Source organism: Phodopus roborovskii, unplaced genomic scaffold (genome assembly GCF_943737965.1).
Source record: "Phodopus roborovskii unplaced genomic scaffold, PHOROB, whole genome shotgun sequence".
In the NCBI taxonomy this organism is placed as follows: Eukaryota; Metazoa; Chordata; class Mammalia; order Rodentia; family Cricetidae; genus Phodopus; species Phodopus roborovskii.
The window spans coordinates 11,822,494-11,846,039 of NW_026126515.1; the positions used below are offsets into that span (position 1 = coordinate 11,822,494).

Genomic DNA, 23,546 nt, shown 5'->3' on the forward strand with positions numbered 1-23,546 from the left:
ATGATGTGGTTAGAGGAACACGCCGTCCTGAAACACCAGGTTCTAAAGTTGTTTTTTTTAATACATACACGCCTGGGAAATAGAAAGCAAGTTTCCTTCCATTTTTTTTTTTTTAATAGTTTCTACTTTTTAAAAACGTATGTAGTGCATGCACTGCTAAGAAGACACAGAGGGTAAGGGGACGGCAGAAGAGTCTGAGAAATGCAGATGGCAAACCCTCAACTCCACAGTTTAGCATCAGCAAATTTCCAAGGAAGTGCAGCCAATGCAAGTTAGTATCCTCCAGGAGATAAAGGGGAAGGGCTGTGATAGCCAGGGGAGACTGAGGGCTTTGCTGTAACTCCTGATGGCAGTGTTGTTCGTGGTACACAGCCACCTCTTCTAATTGCAGGCTGAGCTGGCAGTCTGTAGTTTGTCACTCTGATGTCTCTATCTCCACTTTCACGTTAGCCAAGGCCACCTCAGGTGGCTGTGCTCCGGGTAGTAGCAATTGAAATCTGACTTGTGATGTCTGCATTATCCTGACTTCTTGCCCAAGGATCTGCTATGAAGCTGGACCATTTGGCTCTCGTCACCTTTGAGCTGCCTGCCAGGGTGTGGAGGGACAAACCTATAGCTCTCTTCCAGTTTGCTTGCTTTTTCCCCCAGAGGATGGGACCCAGGGCCTCTGATACTTTCTTGGTGTAAGGATTCAGGCATTATGCTGGCCTACCCCATCTCCTGGCAGAATGCACTCAGGCAGTACCCAGGCCAGCCCAGGGTTCCTATGACTGCTACACCACTATGTAGTCTGCACAATGGTGCAAAGAATCTTTAAGAGGCAAACTCTGCCCACCTCCCCTCTCTTTCAGCCATCTCTCTGAGGAGGCAGACAGATCTGTCTCCCCGCCTTTCTTCTCTCTTCTCCAACTCCCTACCCAATAAAACTTTCTTCTCATGTAAGTTCTGCCTGATGGCGTGTTTGTCCCCTACAGGGTCCCACCTCTAGCTGTATTCCTAACAGTAAGCCCCTCCCACTGCCACACCCCCAACCCCTAGCTAGGGCTGTGTGGACAAAGACTAAGTGGGCTTTACTGTGCTGTATTTGTGTCTCCACAGTTAAAATACCGGCATAGGCACGCACAGACATATATTGGCAAGTTATACCGTAATCAGTCTAGATAGAGGTGAGTCCTGCTTACTACATCCACCTCAGGCAGAATAAGGCCAAAACCGAGAGACTCCACAAAGTTACCATTTCCTGACAAATTCATGTCCTCCCCAGCACAATGTTCAATTCGGGGAAATCTGATGGATGGACAGATGTTAAAAGTGAAAGACAGATTCAAAATTCCCTGGATGAATGCATTCTAGAATGCTGTTTCTGAATTTCAAGGAACGGTCACTAAAATGTTGACTCTTCTGGGCTAAAAGCAGAAGTCTGCATGGGAAGGCCTTTGTGCATGACACACTACCACAGACGGATAACCAGAGGTGGGATCTTTATTTCACAAGTTTCAAGATACAGTACAAAACGAATCTGTACATCTCTCTATTAACAGGGTTTGTTTACACAATTATAATACACTTCACCAGCCTTTATACTGCATTCCATTAAATACAAAATAAATTTACAAAAGTCTACTATGTGTTCCTTCACAATGCCAGCTGATGCTCTTTAAGAACTCCCCTCAACACATAGAGTGGCCACACTTTGATCATGTCAACATTGTTTTGTAAATAAAAGAGAAATAGTGTCAGATTGTTCGTCAATAAATAGGAAAGACAGCGCATTTGAATGGCTCCCTGCACAGAAACAAAGGACCCTTCCTATGCACACAGTCAGTTTTCTGAATGTGTAAACAGTCTCTTTAAGATACAGATCACTGGCATATGGGGTTATTTCCAATTCTCTTGAAATCCCTAGTGAGCAGAGACACTTGGCTTCTTCTCAAAGAACATGGTCCATCTAAAAGCCAGACAGTGCGGCGTTCAGGAATATTCTTCTCTCATATCTGAGCAATAACTGATGAAAAAAATGTTTTTTTGCATAAAATAGTTTTCTTTTGCTCTGGTTATTTCTTGTACACCTCTAGCCATAATATTGTCTAATATACTTTAGATTCACTTCTAAATACCAGCGGTTCCTAGAGTAAATACAAGCTTGCTCTTCTTGGCGGGGAGTGGGCCACCAGAAGCATCTTGTTCTGAAATGTACATGTGAAGTGTTAGTGCAAACCCCTGGAAAGGAAGGTTTCCAACATGGAATCAGACACTGGTGCAAATTCCACACTCATGAACTGAGGTCCGCATTTAGAGGCCCACATGCCTGCTCCCAAACACTAAGGGGCAAACACGAGTAGCAGAGAAGGGAGAGAAAAGAGAAACCAACCAGCCAAACAAAACTAAAACGCTATGCATAGACCACCCAGCCACTTATCAGCTCATTACCAGATTCCCAAAGGAGGTCTCTAGCATCTCTCCATGGTAGAGATAAGACAGGTGAGTGGTAAAATGGTCAGAAATGAATCTTATATTTAGAAGAATAACAAACCATCAAGAATATCAAGATTTAGAACTTGTATTTTTACATTAACTTGGTTTAGGTGTTAATGACTTTTTGAAAAGAAAATAGCCTTTGATTTACCTGTTTCTGTGCTTTCAGCCAGTAACCAAGAAAACTCAGAAATCAGAAATGAAAACTTCAAACACAAAAAGGAAACCTTCACCTTTGCAAAACACCACCAAAGTAAAACTTGTGGTCTTAAGACTGAAAGAGCTGGCTACCCAATGGGGCAGGGGCACAGGGGACAGGGGCTAAACAGAGGACAGGACAGAACACAAGAGGCAGCAGGAAGGATGGGCTACTGGGAGGAGAGCAACAAAGCCACGCTCTATCTGTAAATCTAAACCCTAATGCTAAAACTCCTGAAGTCTGGAGTTGGCTTAATGTCACTGACATTATCTAGCTTTATTGCCACTTTATTCAAATGGATGCCATTAGTAAGTACTGTGCATTATTTTTGAAGAGAAACCAAACCCGATTCCTATTTGCTTAGGTACCACGTCCCAAAGCAGGAAGAGACCAGGAGCAAAGCATTTTGAGACCATCTCTGAAAGAAGCTGTAAGAAGTGAAATTATTTTAAACATGCTATCCAGATTTCTGGGTGCAAATGACCCAGGCTGGAAACAGAAGGGGGAAACAAGGCAAGGGAAGGACATCTCCATTAACAATACAACAGACAGCAAGGGGCAAGTCTGAGACATGAAGGACAAGACCATGCTGTCCCATCCAGCCTTGGTAGTGCATTCTAGTTTAAAAAGTATTTTTTCTAGGTACTCTCTGAGGGGAGTGAAGATGGACACAAAAAGCTTCTGTCCAAGGATGTACTAGGTGGGTGACACAGGAAAAGCACAGAAGTCATAACACCTTAGAGAGTTCCCAACTACTGGTTAATTTTTAGAGACTGGGTCTTGATTTGTTGCCTAGGCTGGTCTTGAACTCCTGGCCTAAAGTGATTTTTCTTCCTCAGCCCTACAAGGAGGTGGGACTACTGGTATACCACTGTACCCGGTTCCTCTAAACAATAGTATCTTCTAAATGAAGATGGAGCACCGCTACCATGGATTGTGCTGGGCTGGGGGTGGGCCGGAAGAGAGGCAGCAGCACTGGCTCTGATTTACCAGACCACTCACAATCTAATCTTTAAGTACAGGACACCAAATAAGCCTTACTATTTACAGGTGCTGCCCAAAGCAACATTACATTTTTGAGAGGAACACTTGCTGCCTCTTAAAGACCCTCTTTTATGGACATGGCCTCTCTGTAGCCACCTCTTCAAATTTGGAGGCAAATATATGGGAGGAAAGTTTGCTTAACGGGTATCCCATAATACTGTAAGCACACACAAAGTATACAATTTCATATTTAAAGCCTTCATGTTCATTATAGATGAACTAAGTCTACTTCTGATTATAACCCCAACATTCAAACCCAAAGCATTACAGGCAAACACCACAAGCGATAAACTCAAGTTTCATGGCGTACAGGGCAAGTATTCAGGTGACTTCGAACAGGCTGGTGTCAGTTCTGCCCCTGGATGATTACACAAACCACAAATTCAGCTTAGGCTTTAATTCTTTCCCATGGGTGATTATGTTTTTTGGTTTTGCATCTATTTAAGTGTTTACTTAAATAGAAGCTCTCAATGTTTGTTAGTTTTGCATCTATTTAAGTAGGCAATGCTTAAGTGTAACAACAGCCTTAATTTCCTAATGTTTGCAAGAGGGTGGTAATATATCAGCCAAGTGAGTGGCTGACATTCTACAATCACATAAAACTGTCACAAATAAAAAGCTATCACAGCATATAGAATGGGACACCCACACCTTGGTTTTCGCCATACATTGGCCTTAGCCCATCCTTAATGACCCAAGTTTTTAGTATTACAAGGAAGGTCACTGTCTGCCATATCCTGACAATAGTATTTCATATTTGAAGGTTTTCAGAGGGTTCTCTGTTCTCCGTACAGTAAGAAATGAAAAGTAAAATGAAACCTGGGAAGCAATGCATCAACTTGTGGGAGGGTATGTCTCATCTATCCCCAAGAAGTCGGTTAAGGCTGTTTTCTGATTTCTCATTTAGTCCATCCTCTGGCTTCTGGACTATTCTGTACACTCAAACCAACAAGCAAATCACACTGAGGAGTTGGGGGCAAATTCCTATGTGAGTGCAAGGAGTCAGTTCATTGAGTATTCCATTACAAGAAGTGAAGTTCACAAGGAATTCTTTAGCAAAGCCTTTTAGTCTTCAAGGAAGAGAAGTCTGCTATGAAGCGTCACAGTCGCCAGTACAGGAAACCACTCGGTAATCCCTTTTAATAAAGAAAGTGCCAAATATGTGTACTTGCATGTAGACTGGTGAACTTTCCCAGTTACTGCATTTCCCAAACACCCTGAAGGTGTCCTGTTTGCCTTGTTCTGTTTTTCACTTAAAGGCAAGTTCTAGTCTCGGACTTCAGCATGTTTTTATGGTTAAACTTGCAACTAACTGAGTTTTCCCAGGTTGTCAGGACTGTAAAGGAACTTATACACCCTGAAGGATGGCAAGAGGATCTCTCTCAGGAAAGGCAGGTGGGTACAGTAGACATGACTCGAGTGTTTTGTGTGTTTCCAGAAAAAAGAGAAAAAGGAGGAAAAAGAGGGAAGCCACTGAGAGCTGTCATTCCGTATGGCACTGAAGCAAGCATTCACTGTAGGTCCAGCGAGAGCTACTCATCCCTGAAAAGGAAGGCAGCAGGCTCTAAGCAGCTTCTGGATCCCACATTTCCTCGAGCCTCTTTCCGGGCGGTGGCCACCATCCAGAGCCCTGTGTTTTCAGCAACCAGCTCCCTAGTGGTCACGACCCAGGCGGGTGTGAGCCTGCTACTGTGGTGGCTGCTGCTCTGGCGGTCCTTCCTGCTGGGGAGGAGCTGGCCGTGGCCCTGGGGGCCTAGGTACTGGCATATCCTGGTGCTGTCTCTGCCTGTAAGCTATGACTGTACCCAACAGCAGTGCGATGATGGTCATGAGGTAAAGGTCCCACTCGGGTCCCAAAAGCTGGTCCATATCCAATTGGGTGAATATGTCTCGAATCTTAATGAGAACACAGAAAACATTATCATTTCAAAGTCAGCCACAGAACTCTGCAAGCAGTTATGTGATAGGCAGCTCTGAAGACTCTAGGCCCCTGTATGCACTGGCTCTAACAAGGGTTTTAAACTCTTCAGCCGAAGCTCACAATGTCGTGTTTCAAGAGCTGAGGTGCCGTGTCCTAACAGCTGACGACAACAGATGTCTAACCCAACTCTTGCCATTAGAAATCTGGTGCGGCAATTCCCAGCTATTCTCATAGTAGATATTTGAAAGGATCAACTGGGATAACAAAAGAAAAAAATGCCGTTTGTTTTTTTGAGACAGGGTTTGTCTGTGTTGTACCTCTGGTTGTCTTGGAATTCACTCTGAGACCAGGCCAGCCTCAAACTCACAAAGATCTAATTGCCTCTGCTTCCTGAGTGCTGGAATTAAAGGTATATACCACGACTGCCCAGCTTTTGACTATGTTTTAACTGAAATGTATACTATTCCACATGTAAATTTAGACTTACAAGTTATATTCTTACTCTATGAGATTTTGTAAAATTGTTCCCACAAAACTCCTGCAATATACACTTGTAGGCATAGGCACTAAATTTTCTAGGAAAAAAAAAAAAATATGGGAAACTATTGTGTTCCCCGGGGGGATTTTGAGCCTTTTAACCCACTCTGGCTTTCTTATCATCAATACTTACTACTCTCTCTCTCTCTCTTTTTTTTTTTTTTAAATAGGCTGGTATTCTTTGCTCTTTTTTGTTCTCTTTGTAGATCTGCATAAAAAAAATCAGCACAAGTATCCCCTTCATGGCACGCCACCATACTAAATCCTAGCCTGGTCTGGGTTAGCCTTGGGAGAGTCAGAGCTGCCTCATGTTGGCTGTGCATAAGCCAGGCAACTGCTCTGTCCCTGAGTCTAAACCCAGTCCTCACTCTCAGCTGGTTAGAGTATTTGGCAGAAAGTACAGCACACTGGCTTATGCTACCAAGGAACTCCAATGAGTGACATTACAAATATATAAGAAACCGGATGAACAGAGTCTAAGGTGCCGTGGGTTCTGGGAAGGACCTTGGCAGTGTGTGTTAAGGTGGCATAGGGAAAGACGCCTCTGTTAGTGTGGGAGGAGCATGGCTTACTTTTAAGTCTGCAATGCATAGGGAAAAGCTGACCCCCTGGACAGGTCTAATGAAGAGGAACCATCTGCTCTCAAGAGCCATTTAAGAGTTAAACATCACCCTTTCGAAGTCTGGCATGAACTAAAGGTGAACAGCTCTTAATCCAGGCTATCAACATCGCAGCGTTTCCAGGGCAAATTGAGTACAGGGCCCTTACATGTATGTTACTATACAGCTACTATACAGTTGGTAGCTTTGAAGGGAACAGGTAACCCACCACCTAGTTAGGTTCTATCACCCACTTACGCACTCAGGCTCTTTCAGAGACCAAAGCTCTGTGGCATTTTTAATGTCTGTTTCACTATTGGAAGAATCACAAGCCCAGTGACTCAGCTCTCAGACTTCCCTGCATTTTTTTCTTCTCACGGTATTGGTTTGAGTATCTGCCAGGCATGCACCTGACTTGACTTTTATTACTGTTTCAAAGTGTGGAGTTAGGTCTCAGCTTTCCGTGAACAAGAAAACACCTGCACCAATGACAAATGCTTTAGTGCTAAGAGTCCGAGAAGTGTTACTTGAAAATTCTGCCCTTCACCTCACCCGATGAACTCATCTGTACTTTACCTGGGAAGAAGGGGACACCCTGTGTCCCTCAACTTTTAATTTCTATGCCTGGGAAAGTGACATAATTTGTATTTTTTTAACTAAGAGACGCAGAGCACTTACATTTGCTTCCCGTATGTACTGTAAGAAATAGACGACCCCCAATTTGCAGAGTGCAAGGAAGACAGGAACTTGTGCATCTGGGCTGGCCTCAGCTGCCATGTCATAAAAGCGTTTTGCAAGGTGAATATCCTACAACGCAAAAAACAAAGGAAAACTTACCTTGTCAAAATATACAAAAAGTATTTATTTTGTTTCAGAAAAGTTGTCCTACCTTTCAAGATTCCACTTAAAATTAATGTCCACTACTAAAGGAAAACCCCAAGCTTTATCTGGGTAAAATTTCTGTGATTACTTAATTAAATAATTTTGAAAATTTAAAACTAGGAATTGGAAAGAAACAACTCATTTCCTCCAATGTAACAATGGCTTTTATGTGTCGACACACTGGATTCAGGCACATTAACACGTAGTATTGCTGACCTGGAGATTTCCAAGGAAAGTCTCTGAGTTTCAAGCTAGTTTTCCACTAACACTTTAGTCAGTGTAAGCAGATCTGTTTTAGTTCACATGGGGGCAGAACCTTCAAGACACTCCAGCTGGTCCTTTCCTAGAGAAGTATGGGAATCTATTTGGGGGAATCTCAACTTCTACGATGTCTTTTTCTAAGACAGAAATGCCTAGCATCAACTCTGGGTACATGTAACCTGTTTCTGCAAAGGAAAGCTCCAGCCTGACGCCTATTCCTTCCTCCGTTTATTGTCTGGGCTGGGAAAGCCTCTATGGTCACTATGGGCTAGCACTTGCTATGCTGCCTTAGGAGCAGGCTCTTGTGCTGACGATACAAACCCTCACAGGGAGTCTTGCCCAGTGTTTCTGAAGAGGGTGACCCCAAGTCATTACCAATTCTGCCCCAGGTGTCAGGACAGGGATGATGGAGTTCAGAAGAATGGCAACCTTACGGGACAGAAAGCTATTACACTCGGGAAAGAAAGGAGAACACCAGAAATTACATCCTACACACAGATTTAAGTAGAAGCTGTTACTTTCAGTTAGTTCTTATTCTCAGCCCTCATATGTGTCATTTGTTAAAAGCACTTTTAACTAATAGTGAGAGTATAGATAGTATCCAACTAAAAATACAAATTTGAACATTTTTTGACAACCGAATCCTTCAAGATCTTGGATCCAACTTTGTGTGCTACCACAGACTTGGTGCTGTGGATAATTTAATAGGGCAATTCAACCACATCACACCACACCCTGCATTGTATTTCCAACCATCATCAATCTTCATACTTTGGACTGACTCTTGCTGTTGCTGCTGTTTTAAGGCAGGGTCTCATGTAGCCCAGCCTGGCTGGAAGGTACATGTGTACTTGGGGAAGACCTTGACTGATCCTCTTGTCTCCCCTTGCTGGAATTACAGGTATGTACCACCATGCCAGCTGCACTGGTTTGTGTTTAGTAGTTCAAATGTTCACAAAGCAGGAAAAAAGTGGAAATGGTGACGAGGATGCCTTATAAAGTCATTCCACGTAGGAGTTATTGTGAATTTTGTATCGGATTACTTGTTCTCAAAAGCTGAACCCCGGCTGCCCTCCTGAACACTCTAACTATTGCAGTGTTCGCTCCAAAGTCTGTAAGTAGTAATGCTTTGCTTGGAATTCTTTTGGGGTAGACAGGCAAAAACTTAGGACCATTCTAAAGGAAATCAGCTTTCATTTGGAAGGTGAAGGCATCAGTAGAAAAGATTTTAATCCATTTCAGAAATGACTCAGAAGCAATGTGCTGACTGAAGGTGGATATAGTTCCTGAAACAAGAGGCTACCACAGGGCATTGCTACCCAGAATGCAGCAGTGCTCACACTCACATGTGAGTTGGACATCAGATGCAGGGACAGCTCTCTGACATACTAGAGACCCGCTTCTCGTCCTGCGGTCCAAAGTCTGACGGAATTCCAGGGCAAGCCTCTCCCCAGGTCTTAGCAATGCTACTCAGGTGCCAGCTTTGAGGCTACACTCACCTGTTTAATGCCTAGGCCCTTCTCATGCATGTAGCCCAGATTAAACATAGCTTGGGCACTGTGTTGTTGCTCAGAAGCCAAGCGGTAATGAATAAATGCAGTCTCATAGTCCACATCAGTGCCAAATCCGTAGAAATGGTAGTCTCCAAGTTTAATTCTAGCCACAGTATAACCTAAAAGAAAAAAAGTGTGCTTAAAACAAACAAACTTAATTTAAACAGGCTTATATAAAGCAGAATTTTCATTTGTACTAGAAAACTTTAAACGGATCCCTCAGTCAAGTTCTACAGTCAGTAAACATTTAGAGTAGACATTATCTCTTCTGCAGAAAGCACGTCACACTCACAGAGAAGTCAGCCAGGTGGGTGGTACTCTCTGTCTCACTAATGCCACCCTTCAAATGACATGCTCCATTTATCATGTCATTTAAATCTAAAATGACTGTTCAGCTTGAGCACTGTGTGGGACTGGAGGAGAGGTCTAATGTGGAGAGGGATTCGTGAGGAAAATATGTTAAAGAAAAAGTAGGGAAAGGGTAAGAGTTCTTTTCTGTTTCCAGCTGGTTTTCTATTGTACATTCTTCAGTTCTCAATTTATACAATCAGCTGGCCTGAAGCTAAAAACCAAACGACGATGGCAATTCAAATACCTATCCAAGAATAAAGGCTGGTCACAGGCAAGATAAGCTTGTGTTTCTGAGTGTTCATGAGAGATGAAAATCAGCAGAGTGAGGGATCCTGGGTAAGATTCTTATTCTGGCAATTAGCCACTCACCTTGAGAGGCGGCCCTGTTCCAATGCAGCAAAGCTCTGGGGTAAGTTTCATTTTCACCGACAATGGTTGCTTCTCCTGCAGGAAAGATGTGAAACAAAAGTCAAGTGTTCTCATTTGTAGTCTAGGGTGACTGCACAGAGGGCAGCAAATATGAGAGTTAAGCTAGTATGGAAAGCAAATAAGGGTTCAAAGGAATCACTGATTCAGGATGATACTACTTCCTGGAGCAGGTCTTAGCCACAGCCAGATACTGAGACTAGTCTATGGATTTGGGATGGGGAAAGGGCAGTTTTGTGTTTATTTCATTTTGAAAATATGTCGCTGAATGCGGTTAGACTTGCGATGGGACCCAAGTGGATCTTACTCTGGTCAAGGATGAAGGCTGAGTTGCTCTGTGCCACTTCGTAGCCCTGTTCGGCCAGTAGGAGGTACTGGACCACTGCAGCATTGTAGTCCCCGTCTTTATAGCTGTTGTAGGCAGTCATGAGCCTCTCTGACCAGCGACCTCGTTCACACACATTCTTAAACAACTGGGTGAAGAGGAGAAGAAAAACCACATGTATGTGCTAGAAAACATCGTGGCTGCAGGTGATTATGTTTGCTCCATGACTTGCTGGCAGCTGGCTTTCCTTACTCTTTAGAAGCAAACTAATAACACCCTACATATTATTTACTGTGGCTGGGGCTATTTTAGTGATTTCTGTGTAGTACAGGTATTAGCACACTCTTCTACCTGAGGAACTGTTCATGAAGTGAGTCCTAGTAACATCTCCATTTCATAAGTGAGGGCATTAAATGAAACAAAGGAAGATTTCCAAGACCATGCTAAACTTTTATCAATGTCCCTTCCGTGACAGGTGTGAGCGCTGAAGGGAAGCAGTACCAATTAGAGATGCCTGCTTTGCTCTCTGCATACCTCCAAGTACTCTTTAGTTTGGCACTACATATCATAAACTCTGGAAGAGATACAGACACTGCTGATGCCTACACTCAGCCTCACAAACACTGCTATTTACAGGACCAACAGGTAAGGAGGGCAGTATGCATGGATGCCCTGTGTCCTCCCTCTGAATACCAATGCCGGTGGGCTGAGTCAGGACAATATGGAAGGAATCAGGTCAAGGGGACCAGAATGGAAAGTGCAGGACTTTTCCAGTGGGCAAACCCATTTCCTCCACACAAGCTGCAGAAAAGTCCTTACCTCCACTGCAGTGTGACAGGACCTCATCACCCCTGTGCCACTGGCATGCATCTGCGCTAGGTTATAGAAAGCCAAGATATGGCCTCCTTGAGAAGCTAAATTAAAATACTTCAAGGCCTGTTTATAATCTCTCTTGACTCCAATGCCATCTGCAAGACAAATGAGACAAAAGCAAATGCAAGGTGAGCAGAGTCTTAAACAAGATTTAGTGACACCAGAGGAACTTTGTCTAAGAGGAGAGAAATTAGTGAAAGTCTTACTTCTTACCCAATAATACATGTCAATTTCATCAATGCAGATTAACATATTAATGTAGATTAATATAAAATATAACAGGAAATGAGATGCATAATAATTAAATTGGTAGAATATAAATTCATCAGCATCGAGTCTCCCATTTCTACATTCTAGTGCCATCTAATGGTAAACTAGTTTAGATTGTTATATCTATCATTAACTCTATGACGATACCTACTATAGTACATAGAGCCAAGCTGTAGCTGCCCATCCACCCAGCCTTGTTCAGCAGCTTTCTGGAAATACTTGAGTGCCAGGTCATAATTCTGCAGAATAAGATGTCAACAGTAAGAAAGCACAAAAGACTGATACACTTGGAAGTACAGAGAGTCATTCTCTGTAAGAACAAAGTATACATATTCTTAAAAAAAAAACATTTTAAAAGGATTATCTTATGATTAAAAAAAACCCATAGCCATTAATGCTCCAATTACAGGGAAGTTAGGGTGTCGTTATAAAGAAAACTACGAGAGAGTTTTGTGAACCAATTTATATATTTGCTCTCAGAAAGCATAAACACAAACAGAATACTAGAGTAGGAATTAAGAAAAACTCTTTCCACTAACCACCTTATCCCTTTAAACCTGAACTTTTCTACTATTAAGTAAGGAATGTTACTTTCTTATTTGTTCCCTTCCTGTGTACATTATAAGATACTATGTTCTTAGATCCTATAGAACATATATACCCATAGGAAAAATTAAAATACATCACTCTGAATTTTGTTAGGGAATAAATATAGGTGAGTTTTTAAAACCCAGTTCTTAGTTTCAGACACAGGAAAGTATATTGGTTGGAATGACATCACAATTCAGAGGCATCTACCATGAGACAATGGCCAAGGATGAACAAGTGCTTGCAGACACAACACTGACATGGGAGGTTACTGGTGGCCTGGATATGAGACAGAAACCTAAGAACTAAAGTGGCTTACTAAGTTTCATTCTTTGGAGACACTTGGCTTTCAGCGAAGGACTGGAGAGAGGAGAGGCGGAAGCTAGAAGGAGCAAAGGGCAGAAGGGAAAGCCTCTCTCTTCTAAACTAGAGGAGACGTGAATGCCTTCTTAGCTTTGAGCAAAGAAGTGGGCAAGGAAGAAAGTCCTGGAAAAATGGGAAGAATGCTGAGTGTAGAAAGCAGACACGAAGAATGAGAAACAACTCTACCCCTCAGATGATCCCAGACATGGAGCTGGCCTAACCTAAGAAGACAGTTAGATGAGGTGTGAGGCATGGCACGGGAACAAACCAACTAGTGACAGCAGGAAAGGGCTTGGGCTTGCTCTGACGAATGGAGAGCTACTGGAGGTATACCTCCCGCCTGCACCGGCCGAGTGCTTCCTAAACTCAGCATGCCGCACACACTTACAACTTGAACTCCTCTTCCATAGAGGTAGGCCATCCCAAGCCCGCTCTGTCCCACAGGGTTGCCCTGTAAACCAGAGAAAACAGACAACACAGATAAGAGCTCATTACAACCCAGGGGAGGATAAACGATTTCAGAAGAAATAATCTGAAACATATCGAAATATGTTTTTTTTTTTTTTTTTTTTTTTTTTAAAGATTTATTTATTGTGTTTACAATGCTCTGCTTACATGTCTGCTTCAATTCCAGAAGAGGGCACCAGACTGGATTACAGATGGCTGTGAGCCACCATGTGGTTGCTGGGAATTGAACTCAGGACCTTTGGAAGAGTAACCAGTGCTCTTAACCTCTGAGCCATCTCTCCAGCCCCTCGAAATATGTTTTAATTAGTTTCCAATTAAAAACAAACTTTTCCCTTCCCCTTAGAGTAAATGTAGCTTGACTTTTAGACACTAGAGGGCTATTTGTAATTTATGACCTGACTTATGACCATCATCACTGTGAATTTATGACACAAATATGACTAACATGTTTCACCAAAATTAAAAGCAGGTTACGTCACATCTGGGGTATTTATTCACTGGTCACTTCCTGTCCTATCAAAAAAGGAAGGACAATGCTATGGAGCAGAGTTGATGGTCATGCCTTAACAGCAACAATGCTACCAGGTAGGTGGTAGTGATACTTAGGTTTAGTGACACAGTGACACTGTGACAGCAGTATTTTGAATGCAAGACAGGAAAGTCTAGAATTCACCCAACTTAGAGGGATGGATGACATTACAAAAAAAGTGTCACAGCATCCCTCAGGAAAATATTTAAGTGACACAGTGATGCACAATGATATATAGTTGGAAAGAGGTCAGTGAACACACAGGAAGCACACAGGGTCGGTCTTAAGTATCCTACATGCCATATTTTTGTTTTGTATTTTTCCCCCGGGTCAAAGAAAGTCTAAATTGACCTTTAATCCCAGCACCCAGGAAGCAGAGGCTGGTAGATCTCTGTGAGTTCGAGGCCAGCCTGGTCTACAAAGCTAGTTCTAGAGCAGGCTTCAAAGCTACACAGAGAAACCCTGTCTCACAAACAAACAAACAAACAAACAAAAAAGAAAACCTACATTGAGTATCATGGTTATCAGTAGAAGCTTTTAAACAACTGAGGTAGGGTATGCAACTCCTAATTTCATTGCTAAAAACCAACAGTCTCCTGACAAGGAAACACTTTAAAGAAATTTAAACAGAGTTAACATTCACCCACCTAGTTCCTAAGACAGAAACTGCTTTTATTGGGATAGCTTTTCTGGTCAACTCATCAGGTATATGTAAGCACTTCCAACAGCTTAGGGCATGTGCTGGTTATGATCAATCCTGATTAATCCCTCCACACAGTTCATTCGTTAACCGCTAGAAATGCAGCACACAGGCCAGTACACTGAGTTGGGAAATCTCACCATGTCCGCTGCTTTCTTGAAGTAGTGAAGAGCTGTCTCATTACTCTGAGGAACGATGTCACTTCCTTCGGAATACATCTGGAAAACAGGCCCCAATTTCAGGTGGAGTTCTCATCCTTTCTCCAGATAATTAGCTCACATGGAATTACCCCACAAAGCTTAAAATTCTCCATTGGAAAGTGTAGAATTTAAAGCAAATATATACATTGGTAAATAAACATTTTTAAGTATTTGGTATTCTATTAAATATATGTGGTTTAGGTATAGATTTGAATATATAAAACAGGTTAATGACTGCCTCAAGACATCTTAGAACATTTTAATTAAAAGATTACATTTGCTTGTGTATGTGTGCTTGAGGGTGGGCATGCATGTAATGTGGTACATGTGTGGAGGTCTGAGGACAACCTGTTCTTCTCCATCCACAGTCTGGGTCCTGGGGATTGTCTTTATCTGCTGAACCACTTCACCAGGCCAGGAAGCGACATCTTTAACCCAGGACAGTCAGGTGGAGAAAAATTTGGTAGAGCCCAAATGACTGCTCCCATTAGTACAAGCAGACTGCTGAGAGTCACAATGTCTACCTTCCCTTTTCCTCCACCAAGCTGCCCCACGACAGGGTAAATGGTGCATCTGACCTAAAAGGTGGTCCAGGGAGATAGCTCAGTTGGTAAAGTGCCTGCTACAAGTATGCAGACCTAACTTAGAACCCAGAACCCAAGTATTAAGAAGCTGAGCATGATGTCACGTGTGTGCAGTCTCAGTGCCTGTGAGGTAGAGACAGGCAGATCCCAGAGCATTACTTGACAGCTAATCTGGCCTACTTGTTAAATTCCAGGCCAGTGAGAGACAAAAAATAATACCCAAGACTATTTTCTCGTCTCTTATACAGGCACACACATGTGCATGCACATCTACACACACACACACACACATCCAATGTGTGCATATAACAAGAACAACAAGTAACTAAGAAGGTATTTAACAAGGCTTTTGAAGAAAGGAAAACAAATGGTCAACCCTGCTTCTCATTCATATACTATACTAAGGAAACAACATTAAAGTTTCACTAAAGTTGCATTTCGATCTAAGATTAATTAGTAATTTAAGGAAAAAGTAAAACTGCTGGAAATAAAAAGATTTTAATTCTTGTCAGGCATCAGTGGCATCTTGTCAGGCCTTTAATCCCAGCATTTGGGAGGCAAAGGCAGGAGGATCTTTGTGAGTTCAGGGCCAGTCTGGTCTACAGAGAGAGTTCTGGGGCTGGGTCCGTAGCTACTGAAAAACCCTGTCTTGAAAAACCAAAAACAAACAAAGAAACAAACAAATTTTAAATTCTTAACAAAAAACGAATGAAGAAAAAAGATTCCCGTGTTATGATGCTGGGAGGCTGATACCCTCACCACCACAGCACCAACACAACACAGTTCATGCTGTATACCACTGGAAGGCTTGCATGAAATGCTCCAGCTCCAATGAGCTAGCTATGATCATGTGCTAAGTCTGGATGAGATTTTTGTATCTGTAAAATCCTTAGAATCGACCTGAACTTTCCTTATCTTAGGATTTGGTTACACTAGATCAACTGCCAGTTTACACTGTATTAATGTTAAAAAAACGAAAATGGAATTCCTCCCTGACACAGAATCGATTCACTTGTTTTTAGATGTAAATGTTACCTTGCTCCAAAAAAAAAAAAAAACAAAAAACTATACTGAAAGGTGCTCTCACAGCTGTCACATTTAAGACAATGAAAAGATCTGCAAATGCCAAAAAATTCTCACTCAAGCATGAAGAGAAATAGATAACTGTGAGTTTTAGCAAAACCCCGTGTATAATACAGCATCATAGCCCTCATCATTGCATATAACTGACACAACCTTAGGAGCTCAGACAGTGAAGACACTTAAGAACAAATGTCTACGTTGTCTGAGAAAGTGCTTTACTCAGCATTACCTTAAGACATGACATGATGCACTTACACTGGAAATTTTATTTTGCTGTTACATAACATAATTGCATGGTATACAGTACCTTTCCCAGGAAGGCCATTGCATGTGAATTGCCAGCATTTGCTGCTAAGTTGAAGTAGTCAAATGCTCTCTGTGAAAGAAGAATTTATAAAAACAGTTTTTAACCGAATCTGTTTTAACCAAAACATTTATTTCAGAAACACCAGAAACAAACAAATTTTGTTATATTAAAGTAGCCTTAAAAGCAAGAATATACAGTTATTAGGACTTCAAACAGAAATGTATATATCTAGAAGTCTTTATGACCACAAAGAAATGTCTTGTGTTCCCTAAAGCTCACAGTAAGAGGGCATCTTTATTACAGGCAATGTGAATAAGCTTTGGGCAGCTAGGCTTTATTTGTCTACTATTGGTACCTGGGAGAAAGGAAAAAAAAAACTAAGAGATACTCACAAGGCATGGGGCATATTCTAGAATACAATTTCCTTTCGTATTACTAAGAGAAAAGGTTTTAACTGTAGTTAAAATTATATAACTAAACCCACTGTGATGGAAGATACCACCCCCTCAACTCAGTGCTTCCACAGCCCACTTTTATTAAGGTTCTTATACCACTGGATATTATCCCTTACTTCTGTTGATTAATCTTTTCCCTTTCCAATCTTTTTCATTCAAGTACAACTTATTATAAAAAAGTATACACACACACACACACACACACACACACACACACACACACACACACACACAAATACAAGACACATCTTTTCTTCAGAATTTCAGCTTCTCTTCAATGGGGCTGACACCCATTGTCTACTTCATTCATGGCGCAGCTTTCCTAGTGAATCCTCTACAGGACTCCGGTCCACTCAACATGGCTTGAGTGGCTTCCATCAACTACTTCGGAGGAAGCTCTTATGCCACCAATAACCTCATGGCAAGTAGAAATCTCTCCTGTCACTTCACCCCTCTGTGGCATCTGATGTAGTCTATGTTGTATGAGTAGCTTGGCTTCACATGCCACTCTTTCCTGGCTTCCTTATCCCGGTCTGTATCTGCATCATGCTCAGCTAGTTCTTACTTTATCATCTGCCTCCTATCCTTATAGTTCTTGAACGTACAACTGATGACGCCACTCTTATTTACGTTCTTTAAGTAGCCTTATCTACTCCATGGCTTCTTATGTCATCTAGATGCAGGCAACTTCTAAATTTTTATTTTAGAGCACTAAACTAATCTAATTGTGGAACTCACAAAGTATATGCTAAATCCATCTACTAACTGTCTGTACCATGGTTCTAGCCCACGTTATATGTTCTTTCACATGAACCTCTGGAATACTTTGATCTCCCTGACTGATTGTACTGGGATTCTACTAACTCATTTTCCACGTGGCAACCACAGTCAACGTTTTCAAATCTGAGCACGCTGGCTCTAAGAGTCCCTTGAAGTGCAGAGGTACACATGCAGGCACCACCTGTCTTGGAACTACATTATGTCCTATGATGTCAGCATTATGGGCATATCAGCCCTGCTCCCTTCTGGCCCAGAGCCTGTGCACACAGTGTTCCTTTTGCCCTGGAATGGCTCTACCTCCAATGTCAACATGCCACCTTCCTTTCCCTACTAAAGAAGTCTTCCCTGACAGCAGGTTGCTCCCCTTCCTTACTTATTATAGCCCTTGATTCTGCTTTGAAACAGCAACTACAGCTTTAAATGCTTGCTATTTGTTGGTGCAGTCATTTAAAAAGAAGCCAATATTCTACTGACTTGAAACTCCAGTAAAGACAATCACCAAAGCCTTCCGTTCAGTACTGTATTCTGAAAACCTGGCAGTGACTGGCACATAATAGTGCAAACACGTGCTGGAAAATTCTTTCCTTCTTTTGTGAAGCTGGTGAAACATCCTCCTGTTGTGTAGCTGCTTTACATGTAAGCAGCACACAGCATAAGAATATTCCTGTTCTTGTTATGCAAGAACCCTGGGGCAAGCTACCCCAGAATCCTGCTCTCTCATTATTTTTGTTAAGTAGCAGCATATGGCATACATTTTAGTGACCAAGAAACAATGACAGCTTCTAAAAGCTGCTTGATTAAAGAAAACCCACAGGCGATTGGCACAGTTAGTGATATATTTTTATGACAATTATTTTTTTAAAGATATATTTATTATGGATATAGTGTTCTACTTGTATGCCAGAAGAGGGCACCAGATCTCATTATGGATGGTTGTGAACCACCATATGGTTACTGGAAATTGAACTCGACCTCGGGAAGAGCAGCCAAGGATCTTAACCTCTGAGCCATCTTTCCAGCCCAACAATTTAACTCTTAAAATTGAAATAAATTTACTTGACACAGCTAACTGGTATGACAGCAAAATAAGAGTTTTGTGGGTTTGGCAACTACTCCTGGAGAGCTTACTATGTGCTAGCCTCTGCTGGGGGCTGAAATAGTGGTAGACAACACAGACATGACTGTTCTCTCGGCCTTAGGTTTTAACAGAGGAAAGTTATACAACGAATCAATTTGCTTTGGACAAGGATCACAAAGAGCACCTATTTTCAGGCATCCTTTGTCATATATGACCTTTTCTCTGGAGTGCAGATGGGGCTTAAGAGAGACATTATAGGTTAGTGTTGAGTTCTGGAGCATAGGTAGGAATTACTTTATGAGAAAAGTGGCTGGGGTGATAGTCACCACAGAAGGGTTGACATCACTGAAGTTATTAGAAAGAAAGGCTCTCAACAGGTTCAAAGATCTTAAAAAATTCTATGTGCTGTGACTTAGCACAGGCTGGAGAGGTACAGAGGCTGGAATGAGGTCTTGGAGGTCATGGTAAAGGGCAAATCTTTAAGCTTCTGGAACCCATAGAGCACTGAAAAGTTTTAGGTGAACCATAGGATCAGGTGCTGGGTTTACAGAAACAGACAGATAACTAGAAACACAAGAGATAACAATAATGGAGAGAGAGAGAAGATGTGAGTCAAAGTTAGGATAGAAAGCACATAAAACTTGGAGAGTAGCTATAGCTCATACTGGAATAGTTGTATGCTTCTGATTTCTAACATATAACATCTTCCTTGGCCCTATATTGTTTAAAAGGTGTCCTTTTTTATGGCTTTTTTTTAAAAAAAATTAATTTTTTCCTTAAATAAATAAAAAGAGAAAAATTAATTTTTAATTTTGAGTATGTGTGTGTGTCTGAGAGTGGTATGTGTAGCTGAGTATGGGTAACTGCAGGGCCCTGGAACTGGAGTTATAGGCAGCTCTAAACTGTGGACATGGGTGCTGGGAACAGAACTCAGGTTATCTGTAAGAGCAGCAAGTACTCTTAGCTGCTGAGTCATCTCTCCAGATCCAAAAGGTATCTACGACTTACTCTATTATATATTTAAGAAAAAAATATCAAGATGTGTATGTGTGTTTGAGGCAGTACTAAGAGCTAAGTTTAAGAGTAATACAATCTGGGGCTGGACAGATAGCTCAGCAGTTGAGAGCTCATACTGGATTCTTCCGCAGGACCTGAGTACAGCACTCAGCACTCACATCTACACCTGTAACTCCAGCTCCAGGGTCTCTGATACCTTTTTCAGGCCTCTGCATTGGCACCTGCACACACGTGGCATACAGAAATGCACACACACTTGCACACACACACAAGACAAAAGTAATGAGATCTTTCTGGCCCGTCTGAGGTCTATTCACGTGTTTAGCAGTCATCAGATAGGCCTTGAGAACTCAATGTGAACCAAGGCCTACAATAGGGTGGTTACCTGGTGATTTTGTTCTACTCCACGCCCTCCATGCAGATGCAGTTGCCCCAGACCAACCTGAAAACCAACAAAAATGATGTAAACATGAAAGTGAGCACCTGGCAAACAATTAAAATCAGACTGACAGTGGCTGTAAAAAGGCTTTGTCTATTAATCAGAAGACGAGAAACCCTGTTTTTAACCCTAAGTGTTTATTCTGTTTTAATTATCTTAACATTGCCAAGAGTTAAATAGGCATGCTTTAAAATCAACAGAATTCTTCTGAAATAAAAAGCATTCTTTTGTCTACACACGCACTGTTTGTGAGTGATGGGTATTCACATGTATGTAAGGCGCAGGTGTGCATGTCTACACACTGCATGTCTATACACACACTGTTAGTGATGAATGTTCACATGTATGTAAGGGCGCAGGTGTGCATGTGTATGCAGGTGGAGGCCTGCAGTTGACATCAGAATTCTTGCTCAACTGCTCCATCTTCTTCATGGAGACAGGTCCTCTCAACTGAATCCAGAGATCACCAAGAAGATCACCCTAGCCAGGCAGCTTGCTCTGGGGGGGGTCCTGTCCCTGCCTTCTGTGTGCTAGGACTACAGGCCACCTGGTAGTTATGTGGGCTCTGGGCATATGAACTCTGGTCCTCACACTTGGATAGCAAGTATTTAATCTATCAAGTCATCACCCTGGTTCTGCAAAGGTTTTTAGATGAATTATGCTGACTTCAGTGAACAGGCTCTAAAGGAAATACTGAAGGATGCTCTAAGCCAATGAAGAGAATTTTCCAAGAAGCATAGACACAAAAAATTAAAACAAAAGACAATCTGTGAATAAATGTAAACTAGTTTGTGCTGTATAAAAGAAAAACATGAGGTTCACAAAACCATGTAGAATTTAATTGTGTTCAGTATTTTTCAAAGGTCTCCGTGTTGTTCAGGGAATGGTAATGTGCTTATCTACTGGACTGCAGAGGCGGAGCTGTGTGGCCATCTTTAGGTAACACAAAGTAGGCAAGACTGTCCTGATCATGGAGGAGAAGAGACAACAGCAGCAAGTGACAGAAACAAGGTCAAGAAAGCCAAGGATAGGGAATGTAGAAAAGCAAGATAAAGGAATCAAGTAAAGAGAACCAAAATATAACCCAGTGCTAAAGAAAGACTTTTAAAATGGACAAGATAGTTGCAGTCTAACTTCCACAAATAACATTCGGATCTACTATTCACTGTAGTTTTAACTTCAGACTTCCTTCTGTGAGCCTTAAAACTAGTATTAGTACTTTTTACTTATTTGCGTATGTCTCAAATAGCTGTGGTTTTAATAGGAAAAAAGGTGTTGAGAGTGTGGGATGTTCTTTTCCTAAAGGATCCACAGGGGATTCTAGAACAAAGCTAATAATTACTCAGAGCAAAGACAAGGTTACTTACAGATGGGGGTGCTCGCCCCTCCCTTCTAGGTTAAGTAGACAATGCAGTGAGAATTTCCCTGATGCTGACACACACCTGTGCTTGGACATCACCCTTCTCAGCTAGGAACTGGTAATACTGAATCAAATCTTCTTCCAGCATCCCACTGTTCATCCCTGGGTTTTCCACTTCATCAGGCAGCCGTATTCTCTGGACTACAGAGCCTCCAGTCAGGGAGATATCGCTAGCAACTGACAGAGGATGACAAATAGGAATGTGAGGTAAAGTCAGAGGAGCAGGTCCACAGCTGTAGGAAGCAGATGTTGACAGACACAATGCTAATGGTAGTATTTCTGAAGTGGTCTACATGTGACAACATAATAATCCATTAACAAATCAGACTCTTACTACAAAATGTTTAAGAACAAAATTAGAAAGGAATGGCTTTCTTGACAAGCACACTTCAAAGTCATTTGCATAATTTGAACTACTGTAACACACACACACACATTTAAAACTAATTGCATTTTTTTTTCTAGAGGATGAAAGAGAAAAATAAAATAGGTACCATGATTGGCAACAAGACGATAATGGGTCAGTGCTGACTCACAACTCTGTAGGACTCCGATGCCGGCCCAGTATCGGTAACCCTGTAAGACACCTTCACGTGAGAAGACAACAGCACCACAGGGTTCTGTGGTGTTCTTCTTATGACGCATAAAGCCAACCACACTCAAAATGTAATTCTGCTATCCTTTGATCCACATACTCCAACAAGCAGTTCATAGCTAACCATGAGACAAGAATATTCCTATAGCAAGCTCATGAGTGCCATGAACTTTACAAATGAAGCATGGACAAAGTCCTCATTGGTTTTTCACTCAGAACTAATATCAAGCTTACTTAACAAGAATGAGGTGGTCTCACACTAACAAAGGACTATGAAATACCGGGAGAGGGGGTAGCTGATTAGGAAGAACACGATGCATGAAGGAGCTGTCCGGAATCAGCCTGCATGGACTCAAAACTTCTAAGCTTCAGCAGTCCTTGGTGCTCTACTGTACAGCCACATGTGTAACATGGCCTGATTTTACACTCACTGTTTATATTTGCCACACAAAATTGTTTCATATTTCTTGAAAATTTATCTGAGCCAGGTGTGGTGGCAAAGGTAGGTGGATCTGTGGATCTATGTGTGTCTATGAAGAGTCCCAGCAGAGATAGGGCTACATATTGAGACCCCTATCTCAAAATTACAGCAACAACAACAACAACAACAACAACAACAACACACACACACAAATTACATAACAGAGGTTCTCAGTTACTCTCTGAGCTATGTTACTATAGATTAAAAAGATGACATTGAAATCAGAGAGCAGAGAGATGCTTAGAAAGACCTTTGGTGGCAGATTGCCAGAACAGGACAGGGTACAAGTTTCTGGGTATACAGCTATTTTGCTGGATTCCTTTCTGCCCTGCTTATCAACGCCCAGTATTCTACTCTTTAGGCTGTCTCTGTCTACCTACATATCTAATTTGATCTTGACAATTTTGCTAGTTATTTTTGACATTACCTAAACTCTACTATTCTTGTTTGTCCTGTCAGTAACCAAATCTGGAGAGCCTTTCCCAGTGTTAGACTGGTTTCCTGCTTTGAAGTTCATGTCCACTCAGTCCAGCCTTTACATTCTGGCAACAAGGCACTTACACTCATTTAAGACACAGAATCTATCATTAACCACAGGTCATGTGACCTATCTCAAACTGAACACATAAGATTCAATGTGTTATAACTATTAAGAAGAATTTGTTGGATGTTCACCTGAGGATTTGATTGTAAGCAAATCTCAGTCAGAAAGACTGGGAAATGTCTGGCTACTGCACACACTG

At 41.8% G+C, this 23,546-nt stretch overlaps 1 protein-coding gene across 1 annotated transcript in view; it reads right to left on the bottom strand.

Annotated features, from left to right (window-relative positions):
• Positions 1–1,464: 1,464 nt before the first annotated feature.
• Positions 1,465–23,546, bottom strand: part of Sel1l (SEL1L adaptor subunit of ERAD E3 ubiquitin ligase) — a 45,379-nt gene continuing 23,297 nt past the window's right edge. Inside the window, exons 9-21 of the mRNA XM_051196151.1 lie at positions 22,222–22,303; positions 21,750–21,904; positions 20,254–20,310; positions 16,539–16,607; positions 14,505–14,582; positions 13,056–13,118; positions 11,868–11,955; positions 11,393–11,541; positions 10,556–10,721; positions 10,192–10,266; positions 9,418–9,590; positions 7,454–7,582; positions 1,465–5,614 (exon numbers count right to left, since the gene is read on the bottom strand). Of these exons, the coding sequence (XP_051052108.1) occupies positions 5,405–5,614; positions 7,454–7,582; positions 9,418–9,590; positions 10,192–10,266; positions 10,556–10,721; positions 11,393–11,541; positions 11,868–11,955; positions 13,056–13,118; positions 14,505–14,582; positions 16,539–16,607; positions 20,254–20,310; positions 21,750–21,904; positions 22,222–22,303 (1,494 nt within the window). The 3' untranslated portion in view covers positions 1,465–5,404. The remainder of the gene's footprint in view (positions 5,615–7,453; positions 7,583–9,417; positions 9,591–10,191; positions 10,267–10,555; positions 10,722–11,392; positions 11,542–11,867; positions 11,956–13,055; positions 13,119–14,504; positions 14,583–16,538; positions 16,608–20,253; positions 20,311–21,749; positions 21,905–22,221; positions 22,304–23,546) is intronic.